At 31.7% G+C, this 13300-nt stretch overlaps 1 protein-coding gene across 4 annotated transcripts; it reads right to left on the minus strand.

The window, feature by feature from the left end:
* Positions 1-726: 726 nt before the first annotated feature.
* On the minus strand, positions 727-13150 carry LOC118433069. 4 transcript variants are annotated; one of them, XM_035844646.1, is made up of 7 exons: positions 12686-13150; positions 11558-11832; positions 5745-6265; positions 5294-5372; positions 5158-5197; positions 4530-4736; positions 727-2084 (listed from the first exon to the last, which is right to left on the minus strand). In XM_035844646.1, exons 2-7 carry the CDS (start codon positions 11782-11784, stop codon positions 1674-1676), a joined length of 1485 nt encoding a protein of 494 aa, XP_035700539.1. In that variant the 5' UTR covers positions 11785-11832; positions 12686-13150; the 3' UTR covers positions 727-1673. The 4 variants fall into 4 exon arrangements, with proteins under 4 accessions (XP_035700539.1, XP_035700536.1, XP_035700538.1 ...); XM_035844643.1 differs by lacking the exon at positions 12686-13150 and adding an exon at positions 12525-12678; XM_035844645.1 differs by lacking the exon at positions 12686-13150 and adding an exon at positions 12571-12637.
* Between the last annotated feature and the right edge of the window lie 150 nt (positions 13151-13300).

Below are 13300 nucleotides of genomic sequence, written 5' to 3' on the forward strand. Positions count from 1 at the left end.
ATATTGCATTTGGCAATGCATCTCCAGTCACGGACATGTATCAGACCCGGTAGTTCTCGAAGGGAATATCAATCAAGATATTTATCTGAAAAATTGCGTCAAGGCTGGATTGGAAGCATTTATTAATAGGTTTCACAAAAATGATAAAGTTTTGTTTTGGCCTGACCTCGCCACTTGTCACTATGCAAAGAAAGTGACCGAGTACCTCAGAAAGAAAAATATTGATTTCGTACCAAAAGATATCAACCCACCTAATGTACCCCAACTCCGCCCAATCGAAAAATTCTGGGCACGTTCTAAGTCAGTATACTCCCGGCTTCAAGATGTGCCTGACACCTTTCGAAAATTCAAAGGACGATGGAAGAAAATCACCTCGGAAGTGGCAAAAACTTCGGGAAAAAATTTAATGAAAAATCTTCGCAAGAAAATCGAACTAGTCGCCAACGGGGGTGTGGCGGCCTTAGCTATTAATTAAATTATGTAGGTACGTATTTGGTATTATACATATGCAAAAAGTTTAAAATTCCGATAACTCATTGTGATTTTATGACCACATTTTCAGACCATTCCCATTCATTCCCGGACGTTCTTTATTTTGAAACCACCACCGACACCAAATTTTTTTAAACAATTAAAATATAATTCCCATCACCACAAAATCCTAAAATTTTAGAATAGCATTTTAAAAATAATGTCAATCTTCCATCATAATCAGCATCCTCCTCCTTCTTTATTTTTAATGACAAAAGTAATTACAGATTGTTTTCAAATAAAAAATTAATTGATGAAGTTCCGATATTATTTTCGACCAATATTTTGAAACCACCATCAATACCAAATTATTTTAAACAATAAAAATACAAATTTCCACCACCACAAAATTCCAAAATTTTGATCTCACATCATAACACGTTCTTATAATACGCCAATTTTATAAGTAGCCCCAGAAATTATGCAATAATCAATGGCGACGAATTTACATAATTTCACTCCGATAGAAATTTGTAAGACAATCACAAAATGCAATCTTTAGTTTGAAGCATTTAACATATTTTAAGATGATTTGAAATATGGTGGATAATATTATGGAATACATTACAGTGTCAAAGTCACCCATTTTGGCATTTATTGCATGTCCGTCCGGTAATAAAAAATATGACATGACAAGGCCAATTTTAAATTAAAAAATTTTGACTTCAAAAAAATTATCAGAAAATTTATGCTACATATACTCGAACGAAATGGATCGATTATTTACATGCAGATTGAAAATGCTTGAATTGTAAGGCATTTACAAAAATAGGAACTATGTATTACTTTTAAGATGGGTCCAGGTATTTTAAGGTACGCCTACGCATATGTATGTATTATGTTATTTTGACACAAACTTTTTTAAACAAGTAAGATAAAATTCCACCCACCACAAGATTTTAAAATAGTGAGCGTATTCACGTCAACCTTCGCATATCGTTCTCCTTCCTTTTTAGTTTTAATGACAAAATTAATACAAGATTATTTCAAAATAACGGGATTAATTTGTAAACTTTAGTTTTTATTTTGAAATAATATTTTGAAAGCACCACCACCACCACCAAGTTTTTTTTAAACAATTAAAATAAAATTTCCATCACCAACCATAAAATTCCAAAACTTAAAAATATTTTAAAATAAATTCAATCTTCCAAAACACATGCACGAATCTTGTCGTTCTTATTTTTTCCACTGGTCCGACTTGTCGTAAGCCCTCGTTTCCCGTCAGTCCCACCACATCCCCGATTATTCGGGGCGGGACCGCCCAATCCTAAATTAACCCGGGGATGGGTCGGCACACCCACCGAAAACGGAGATGAGCTCGTCTGCACCACGCGACGATGACCATTTCCGTCATAACTGAATTTTTTACTTGTCGTCGACGACGTGGTGGCAAAATTATCCACTTCGAAATTTGCATCGTTCTCCTTCTTTGCGGCAGCAGCGGCGGCCGACTTATCGCGCGCTCTGCCTCTTGCAATGTCCAAAACGGTAGAAACGACCTCTTCCGCTATGCCGAAGGGGGCAACAGCTCGCACCACGGTGGTCACGATCTATGTATTAATTTATCACAAATTCAGTATTTTGATGCTGTGTTCTTCCCAGGGTTTGTATTTCCGGGGCTGTTACACCCACAAAAGGATGAAAATCTACGTGGAGAAGGCAACAGTAGCATAGCTGTTTACGTTCATTCATTTCACTGATTATGATAGTGAATGAAAATGAAATCCCTGTCATTTGAATGAAAATGAATGAAGGGTTCCGTCATTTCAGATTAATGACTGTGAATCAGAGGGTTTTTCACTTCTTTCATTTTTCACCCTATGCTTAATACATGGAGCGAAATAAGAAATGAAGTCGGATGAAGTGAAATGAAATGAGTTTGAAAGAAAATGACTGAATGAATGAAAATGTTCAGTCTGAAATTGGGCGGGATGACTGGCTTTGAATGAAAACTTAATATTTGAACAGGTAGATATGAACAGTCGTACGAAAATACGGGTTTTGTCAAGAAAGTACTTAACTTTTTATCGGGGACAAAATACTGTATTCATAAAAAATCTTGAAAACAATACATGAAAAATTTATAATCTTTGAAATTTTCAAATTCTTTACAGCAAAAAAGCTATTATCGGTTTTCATAAGTTCAAAAAAAAGATTTTTTCACGATTTATCAAAACGACGAATTCTGACACCGATAAAAATGCTTTATCAATGTGAAAATCCTGAGAATCTATAAATCATAGATGTCTGATTTTTATTAAGATAGATATATACAATGAAATAGTGTTTTTTTCGCGCTCTAACTATTTTCTAGTTAGATACCTTAAAATTTGCGTAAAATTGAGTAGATCAAAAATCCGTAATAAAATTGGGGGGCCCATTGGTGGATTTTGAGATCTGAGCCAAAATGTGCGAATTTTTTGCAAATTTTGGATTTTGATTCAAACTAGTCCAACTTTTGGTCAAATATCGCGGGAAATAATTTTAAAAATTATTTTACACTAGAATTTGGCCGCTGCCTCGATTTCTGACCCCAATTTTCCTAGGTGCTGAAGTTTGCAAAATAATTGCATTTTCCGTATTAGTATGCCACGATCGAATTATGGAATTTTGGTTAGAATTTTAAGTTAATCCATAGGTGTAATGATCTAGCGGAATCGCTAGATACAATTCGTTACTTATTCCGAATGTTTAAACCAATTGGGAATGTTCTGAATAGCCAGCTATAGCCGTAAATTTGGGACCGTAGTTGTAACACATTTTGCAACAAAATTTGAACGAAATCTAAATTAGAATATGAGTATGGAGTTCATGTTAATGTTACGGATTTCTGATATGTCCTTTTGCCAATTCAGAATTTTGAAATTAACGCAAAGTTTTGTTAACCACTCGGAATTTTGTTAATGCTGCGTGGACTTGTTTTCATTACTTTTCCTTAAATCTTGAAAACAATGAATTTTCACATGGAAGAAATTTCTTGACAAAACACGATTTTCGTACGACTGCTGCCTTCTCCACGTAGATTTTCGTCTTTTTGTGGGTGTAGCAACCCCAGAAATTCATGTAAAAATTTATTGTTTTCAAAATTTAAGGAAAAAAAAGATTAAGGGATCGGTAATTTTTATACCTTTTGTGTTTTAACATCGATAAAACATTTTCATCGGTGTCAGACTTTGCCGTTTTTTGACAAATCGTGAAAAAAAATTTGTATGGAGCCGATAATAACTTTTAATGGTGGTAAAGAAAATTTTTAAAATTCTATATTTTTAAGGATTAAGGATGTTTTGATTTTTAAGCTTTTTCCCATTAAATCGTGAATACACTGTATTTTAGCAGAAATAAAATGTTAATTTCTTTATATGAAATTTCATATTCAGATTTTCGTATGTTTGTAGGTGCAAAAGGTCTGGACATTTTTCAGCTCAAAATACTGTATTTGTTTTGAAAAGTACTTCACAAACCTCGCATATGAACAGAGCAACATAACTTGTGAAGTCTGCGAGATTGCATAAAACTACGGTTGGATAACCATGAGGGATTTTTTTTCGCAAATGGGCATGGTCTCATTTCGTAACATTATTTCGCAAACTCATCCTCACCGTCACAATATTGGATACAGCATCAAAATAGGTGTTTTTAGTACATTTGCGAGATTTACGAAGTCATATTTTGCGAATCCCCTCAAAACACAAATTTTTTGATATTCGCAAGTGTTCTAAATCAGTTGCGATAAGACGTTGCCTTAAGTACACTCTATGTACATGCATAGATTTTAACAAAGTATTTTGCAAACCTCGCAAATTTAGTGTACACATTTTAATAATAAAAAAAGTGAGAAAATTTTCAGATTTCCGTCTTTTTATAGCCTGGACACATTTAAGCTTAAAATACTATACATATTTTGACGACGTATTTCGCAAATCTCGCAAGTTTACTGTACACATTTTGCTAAAAAAACTACGACAATTCGGATTATTTGTAATGTATTTTAAAACCTTTGTGAATCCGTCCGTCACCGTTTTCCAAATTTCGTGCCTCGTATTCAGCCTCATTTGTCGGAGGCGGACGTTCATTTCAGAACGTCTCTCTTCTTGCAAAAGGTTATTCGATATTTCCAACTTTCTCGAGAAAACGTCCAACCCACGAATTCCGACACGCGCCAAGAGAAACATGACGCCAAAGACGAAAAGGTCTTTTGGACCCTACATGCATGCATAAATTGTTACCAAATTTAAATAACTTGTCCACATTCCAGGTTTATTTTTAGTCGGGTAGAATGAAGGTCTCCCAGCGTATGCGATCCGATTTTGAGCAAAATAGTGGAAATCGATGACAAATTTAATTAGGAAGAAATTTGCCAAAGACGCGATCTCCCAATCGGCACGTTTGGCAGAGATATTCGCATCCGAAGAGGAGAAAACGTACAGACAATTTGTAAAGTGTAAATTTTGTAAACTTTACTGCGCTTTTCTCCTCTTGGGATGCAAATATCTCTGCCAAACGTTCCCATTGGACGACCGCGTCTTTCGCAAATTTCATCCTAATTAAATATGTAATCGATTTTGCCAAAAAGCGGATCGCATGCATTTGGAGACCTCCATTCTTAGTTTTATGTATACGAACCAATTTGTCCAGAATTTTCTCCACCAACCATTTCCACCATCTGCGTAAGGAGTAAAATTCAACAACATTTTAACATAAGATAATTACATATTATTGAAAGTGAAAACAATTGATTGATTATCGTGATCTTTTTTACGGCTCTTCCGCAACCGGAGCGGGTTTTATTTCTTTGATTTGGTAGATCAAATAGGAGATGAGGACGCCAAAGATGATTTCTAAAAAGGATGCGAATAATTAATTTTACGGAACAATTAACACATATAGGACTGGATGTCTCATTACCAAAATCAGCTCATTTTTAATCATTTCGTTAGGAATTTATTTGAAAATTCTGGATGTAAGTTTGTAGAGTTATCGTTCCCAATTTTTTTAAATATGCACTAGATAGATTTTGACACATTTTAAAGGAGGAGATCTCAGTTTAAACTGCCTTCAAAAACTCAAAGCCATTCCATTAATCAACTCACTGACTGCAAATTTGTCGTGCAGAATTTTAAAATAAATTTCCAGAGGGGATAAATGATTAAGAATATGCAAATTTTTGAAGATTTTTATAATAAATAATTTATCGTAAATTAATTACTTACTCTCAATTGTCCAATTAATCCATAAGTATTTCGACAAATTCACATTTTGTGGGTCAGCCACCACTGCCTTATTTTTCTTCATCGAAATTACCGGAGTGGACACCTTTTTAGTCACCCCTTTAGTCAATCCAGTCTTCGTCACACTCGTCACACCAGTGACGTTGGTGGTCCCACTTAATTGACGCTTTTTCAGGGAAGCGTGGTCCCCAAAAGGTGTCATTAGCTTATGGTCCGAAATGATTTTAATCTTGCTCTTGCTTTCCCTCCGGGGGCAGACGAGTTCCGGTTTGACCACGCCGACCAAAAGGCCACCAGTACCACCACCGCCTCCATTTACGGGTGGCGTTATGGGGCTAGGGGTGACCTTTGGGGTCACATTATTGACATCCAGATTTGGCAGGGATGACCCCAACCCGGTCGTGGCGATGGAGGTGGAAGATGCGACTTTTCGATGTCTCATCTCCCTCAGGGGGACCGGAGGGGTGAAGGGGGACGGGGTGGAGGCCAGTACCGTCGTGTCCCTGGTGAGTGGTACAAATTTTGTAAAGAGACAAATTTTTTAATGGCTTTTTATGGATTTTAAGAATTTTTTAAGTTTTAAACAATTGGATTTCAATTTTTTAATATGAAAATTATCAAATACTATTTAGGAGTTTGATCAAATTATTTGTTTTCCGGCATTTCAGAAACTTTTTGGATTGGTTTTTTATTATATAAGATTTAGACTGTCGCTGGTTGGTGGTATGATAATTTTGTAAAGAGAGATTTTTTACGGATTTTATGAATTTTTTAAAGATATGGACTTGAATTTTTCCAAAAAATTTGATAATTTCCACATACTAATTAGAATTTAGATCAAACTATACATTTTTCCGCATTTTAGAAACTTTTTAAAGTTTAGTTTTAGAGTGGTAGTTTTTTAAATGTAAGATTTAGAGTGTCGCTGGTGAGTGGGGGTGATAATTTTGAAAAGAGACAGACTCTTATAATATTGATAATAATAAGGATTTATTTTTCACGTAAAATCAGTCCCTTACATTTTTTTAGCAAAATAAGATCAAACCCCATCAAGTGGAAAATATTTCCCACTTTACCTCATTTACAACATATCATACTTTATAGTTCATAGAATTTTCATCACATACCGTAAAACCTCTATTTATAGCCCTATTCTAATTATAGCCGGGTCTAGAGACCAAGATTTAAAAATTTTAGCCGGGTCTCTAACTATAGCCGGGTCCCCAATTATAGCCGGGTCTCTAATTATGACCCGTCTTATCAGCTCTGTTCCTGTTCACAGCCCATCCAAAAATGCTGTACATTCGGTGAATCCACGAATGAGGTCAAAATTTACAAAACTGTTAATTTCATTTGACCAAGAATGCATCTAATCATGACAAAAAGTGATTTTATAATTTTAAAAATTTGCGCGGAACAAAATTTGGCCGGGTCTCTAATTATAGCCGGGTCTGTGACACCCAGTTTTGTATTTTAGCCCCGGCTATAAATAGAGTATTTACGGTAATTGAATAATATAATTCGAGTAATTATAATTTTAACAAATAATCTCTTATGTAAAATTTTAGTTAAGATCTTGAGTTCATTTTTTTAAAATGTGCTAAGCATCCATTGAAATTTTGATTCCGATTTTGATTTTTGTATTTCAAAAACTTTAGTTAAATTTGTTATGTAAGATTTGGAGTCCAATTTATAAAAAATGTAAAAGCATCAATCCTCAATTGAAATGCAGATCGCTGATCCATTTCTTCAAGTACTTATTAGGAATAAAATTTGGGTTTTGCTTGCAATTATTTTCCATATTTTGCAAATCAATTTTTCTTATTTCTCGAAATCGAAATTTGCATTTTATTTAGTGGGTTCTTTTCGGAGTTCATATTTTTATGGAAGATTTGGGGTACATTTTTAATAATATGTTGATTTTCAAGTAATAGATAAATAAAGGTAAGGTTTTGTTCAACAATAATTCTGAATCAGAATTTCTGATTTGAAATTTCTAATTTGAAATTTCTGGCATGTTAAAACTAATTTTTGCATTAGCTTCAAATTCGCTGTTTAAGTTAATGTTTCGAATAAAATTTAACAAACATAATTTTGATCTTTCTCAATTATTTTCCGCATAATAATAGCAAATTATTTATTTCTCCGAGTCGGGGTCAATTCAAAGGACAATTTATATTTCATCCTCAATACATTATAATTTGAAATGGTTAGTATTTTAAATCTAGTTCAAATTCATTTTTCGAGTTAGATTTTTCATGCAAGATTTTAGCCCAATTTTAAAAAACTTAGTAATCTTCAAGTAACAATTAAAGCTACGATTTTGTTCGACAATAATTATAATTTGAATTTTTTCACATTTTAGAAACTATTTTTTTTATTGCTTACGATCGAAATTGAATGTTTATTTGATGGATGATTGGGTTTATTCAGAGTTTGTATTTTTATGTAAAATCTGTACTCCAATTTTTAAAAATAAATGATTTCCAAATACTATTTAAAACATTAGATTTTGTCAATTTGTCGTATTATGGTTCAATTTTGATGTAACGAACAAAGTTAGGATTTTTTTTCTCGATTATCATAATTTGAAAATTTTCCAATTTCAATAACCAATTTTATAATTTCTCGAAATCAAAATTGACCGTTTATTTAATGGAGTGTACTCACAGTTCGTATTTTTATGTAAAACTTAGAGTCAAATGAAAAAAAAATTAATTTACAAGTAACGAATAAAGCTGAGATTTTGTTCGATAATAATTCTAATTTGAATTTTTTCACATTTTAGAAACCATTTTTTTATTTCTTGAAATCAATCTTAACTTTTTATTTATCGAATTGTTGAATCTATTCAGAGTTCATATTTTTATGTAAGATGTACAGTCCAATTTTTAAAAAAATAATGATTGACAAATAACTACTTAAAAATACTAGATTTGGTTAACTTGTTAATTTTAATGTAGCGAACAAAATTTGAATTTTGTTCTCAATTGTTGTAATTTTAAATTTTTCGAATTTATATAACCGATTTTATAATTTCTCGAAATCAAAATTGATTGCTTATTTAATGGAGTATATTCAGAGTTTGTATTTTTACGTAAAGTTCGGAGTAAATTTTTTTTTAAAGTTTTTAATTTTCAAATAACAAATAATTCTAGTTTGAATTTTTTCACATTTTAAAAACCAATTTTTGTTATTTGTCGAAATCAAAATTGACTTTCTATTCAGTGGATTATTCAAAGTAAATATTTTTATGTGAAATTTGGAAATTAATTTTTTTTAATTTGCAAAATTCGATTTTGTCAACTTGTTTTTTCAAATTTAATATTTGATGTAACGAATAAAATTTGGTTTTCGTTATCAATTATTGTAATTCTAAATTTTTGCATTAAGATTTTGAGTCCAATTTTGAAATTTTAGTGATTTTAAAGAAACAAATAAAGCTTAGATTCGTTTGGTTGATTTCAAATTTAGATTTTCAAGAAATTAATAAAATTTTGCTTTTACCCTTTGAATAATTTGAATTTTTAGTGGCTTAAGAACTAATTCTGTTCTCGACTTCAAATTCAATGTTTGAGTTAGCATTCTTATGCAAGATTGGGATTCCTATTTTTAAACATTATAGATTTTTTGATTGATTTGACAAGTTTTTCACATTTTAGACAGCACTTTTTATTTGTCAGAATCGAAATTAACTGTTCATTTGATAAATTATTGAGTTCGTATTTTATGAAGATTTCCAGTTCAATTATAAAAAATTAAAGATTTTCAATTAGCAATTAGGAATATTAGATTCTGTTCAGATAATAATTCATAAGTGTGAATTTTCAAGTAACGAATAAAATTTAGATTTTGTTTTGAATTCCTGGAAATCTAAACTTTACGCATTTTAGACATAAATTTTGTATTTCTCAAAATCTAAATTAACCATTTATTTAATGTACTCTATTCAGTTTGTTCCTGTTTTAAAAGTAAGATTTTGAGTCCAATTTTTGAAATTTGTTGATTTTCAAGGATCAAACGGAAGTAAGATTTTGTTCGAAAATAATTCTAAATATTTTTTTGAATATTTGGAACCAATTTTTTATTTCTCAGAATCAAAATTGAGTGATTGTTAAGTGGAGTCTATTTATACTGGCGTTACATTACGTATTTTTACATTACATTACATTACATTACATTACGTATATTTATACGTAAATGCGAACTCATTTACGTTGGTAAATGCTAACAATTAAAAAAATAGAATGTATACGATTTTTTTAAAACCCAGACTGAAGTTTGAATTTTCAAGTGACGAATAAAACTGAGATTTGTTCCGCATTATTGAAAATTGAAATTTTTCGTATTTTTGAAACCAATTTTTTATCTGTCAAAATCGAATTTAGTGGAGTATATTCAGAGTAAGTTCATATTTTTATGTAAGATTTGGGGTCCAATTTGAAAAATTTGTTTATTATTAAGTCACAAAGAAAATTTAGATTTCTTCTTCAATATTTCTAATTTTAAAATTTAATATTTTAAAAACAATTTTGTTCTCAATTTCATATTTAGTATTTGAGTTAACTTTTTGTGTAAGATTTAGAGGCCAAATTTAAAAATTTGTTAATTGTCGAATAAAAAAAAATACAGTTTAGATTGTTGGGTTAGAACTTGATTGAAGTTTTTTGAATTTAAAAAATTATTTTCAAAATCAACTTCAAAATCAATGTGCTAGTTGGCTTTTTATGTAATTATGAGTCTAATTATTGGCAATTTTGAGACTAATTTTATTTTCTCAACTTCAAAGTATGTACGAGTTCGAGTTTGTTTATGTAAAAGTTGGCATCCAATTTGATACATTTGTTGATTTTGAAGTAATAAATAAAATATAGATGTTCCAGTATCTCAGCATATTGCCGAAAAACTATGCTTCGAATGTAATTATTGTTTTTCCCGTTATAAATTTAAATTTGCCCCCTTGAATTAAAATTTTCCCCCTCAAATTCAAATTCGATTAGTTCAAACCAATACCAAAACACAGGCCGCTTAGGTAAGCCAGATTTACACTAAAGGATTACTTACCCAGCCTCACAGTAACTATTTTTGGTCAGATTTTTTTTATAAAACATTTGTTCTCAAGTTTAACTTCAGCATATGAATTATTTGGAGTCCAATTTTTAAAAAATGTTGATTTTCATGAAATAAATAAACCATGCATATTGTAATCTTGTAGTCTAGACTCTAGACTCAAAGTCGAAGTCGAAAAGCACCAGATAGTTTTCCAAATTTGAATTTTGTCTTCCCTTTTAAAATTTGAAATTTTCCTCTCAAATCCAAAATTGAGTAGTTTAAATCTATACAACAAAACGTAGCTATATACACGAAAATGATTATTGCTTACCCGGCATCACAGTAATTATTTTTGATTAAACTTGTTTTTTAAACTTTTGCTCTCAATTTCAAATTAAGGATATAATTTAATCTTTTATGCATGATTTGGATTATACTTAAATTTGGTTCTTTACATTTATAATTTAAAATTTTTGGCATTTTTTAACAAAATTTTGTTAACTTCAAATTCAGGTTTTGAGTTAACTTTTTATGTAAGATTTGGAATCCGATTTTTAAAATTTGTCGGCTTTCAAGTAACAAATGAGGGTTAGATCATTTGAAAACCATACTCAAATTAAAATCGAAAAACTTCTTATAGTTTTTCAAAATTTAATTTTTTTCGTTTTCAAATTTTCCTTTCAAATTCAAAATAGAAAAAATCTTTAAAAAAAAACCGTAGCTAAACGAAAATGATTACCTACCCAGCCTCAGAGTAATTATTCTTGGTCAGAATTTTACACAAGTTTGACATCGGCTTATCCTGCTGGGTATCGAACGACGATATCATAGCCGCCGCAGAGACGCGTCTTCCTTCGTCAAAGTGCAACTTAAGTGAGGTCCCCCGTCCCCCCAAATTGTGAACATTTGAGTTGGACCGATTCACGCGAACGGCAGATTTCTGCATTTCTAACGCTTTACTTTGGATCATAAAGGTAAGGAAATTTTGCAGATTTTTGAGGATTATGTTTTCTTTGAACTTTTCACAAATTAACGTTGGACTCGATGACTCATCGTCAAAATCAGCACATTTTTAATCATCCCTCCGCTCTGGGAACTTATTTCAAAATTCTGGACGACAAATTTGTAGTCAATGAGTTGATTAATGGAATGGCGTTGAGTTTTTTGACCAGTTTCGACGAGTTCCAATTTTTCTGAAGGCTTCTTAAACTTGAGATCCCCTCCTTCAAAAAGTGTCAAAATCTGAAGTGTATATTTTCACAAAAATTTGGAACGACTTGCTCTACAAATTTTTGGACCAGAATCTTAAAAATAACTTCCCAGAGTTGAGAAATACGGTAACTTGTGACTTTAATATAGGACTCGATGATTCATCGCTAAAATTAGCAGCACATTTTTAATCATGTCTCCGCTCTGGGAATTTATTTTAAAATTCAAAACGATAAATTTGTAGAGCAGCGAGTTGCCAATATTTTAAAAATATACGATCCAGATTTTGACACTTTTTGAAGGAGAAGATCTCAAGTTTAAGAAACTTTCACAAAAATTGGAACTCGTCGAAACTGGCTCAAAAAACTTGACGCCATTCGATCAATCAACTCACTGACTACAAATTTGTCGTCCAGAATTTTAAAATAATGTCTGAGAGCGGATAAATGATTACAAATATTGCTGATTTGGACAATTTAGCCATGAGTCATCGAATCCAACTTTAAGAATAATTAGCAATTTCTCAAGATTTGTAATTTGCAATTACAAAATAATCAGTGCATTGTTCCAGCTCAACGTTTATAAAGATATTAATACTTGTCAATTTGTTGGATTGGCTTGCTGCTCATTATTCTCCACGATTTGTTGATCAAACCTCTCACCGAATATGTAAATGCGTCATCAGCTTCAAAAAAATCTTTGATGACTTAAAATATTGGCTGGATTACTGCAGGGGGGACGCTACGTAAGAATTGTCCAGAATTTCTTGGTAGAATTTGCTTAAATTGTGTATTAGGTACGTGCACATATGAATGTAGCTGGATTTTTTTAGCCCGAGTCAGGGCTCATGTACGCGTTGTGATTGTGTCTGTCTGTCTATCGATCGATTAAGCTGGTAAAACTTATCCAAAGGCAATTTTTTGGTACAATTTGTTTAAATTTTGTATTCGGTTACGTTGTACGTGTGTGTGATACATCGATACGATTTTTTAGCCCAAGCCAGGGCTTGTGTACCCGTCATGGTTGTCTGTCTGTCTGTCTATCGATCAATTACCGTCATCCCTAATTTCTTGGTACAATTTATTAAATTCTATACTTGGTACGTGTACATATGAATTTGGCTCGATTTTTAGGCAAAATCAAGGCTTATGCACCTGTCATGGTTTTCTGTCTGTCCGTCTATCGACTACACTCGTATTATTTAAAACTTATCCAATAAACTTAAAATTTTGGATAAACGTATAATACACTAAAAATTAGGAATCAATTTCTAAAAT

The sequence above is a fragment of the Folsomia candida genome, unplaced genomic scaffold, assembly GCF_002217175.1.
Source record: "Folsomia candida strain VU population unplaced genomic scaffold, ASM221717v1 Fcan01_Sc040, whole genome shotgun sequence".
In the NCBI taxonomy this organism is placed as follows: Eukaryota; Metazoa; Arthropoda; class Collembola; order Entomobryomorpha; family Isotomidae; genus Folsomia; species Folsomia candida.

Excerpts from the sequence above, each read along its gene's own strand:
- LOC118433069 (XM_035844646.1), bottom strand. The coding sequence starts at position 11,784 with ATGATCCAAAGTAAAGCGTTAGAAATGCAGAAATCTGCCGTTCGCGTG. Across the intron at positions 5,373-5,744 it reads GATTAATTGGACAATTGAGA|AAATCATCTTTGGCGTCCTC; the intron begins GTAAGTAATTAA and ends CATCCTTTTTAG. Across the intron at positions 4,737-5,157 it reads AGAAAATTCTGGACAAATTG|GGTCCAAAAGACCTTTTCGT; the intron begins GTTCGTATACAT and ends GCATGCATGTAG.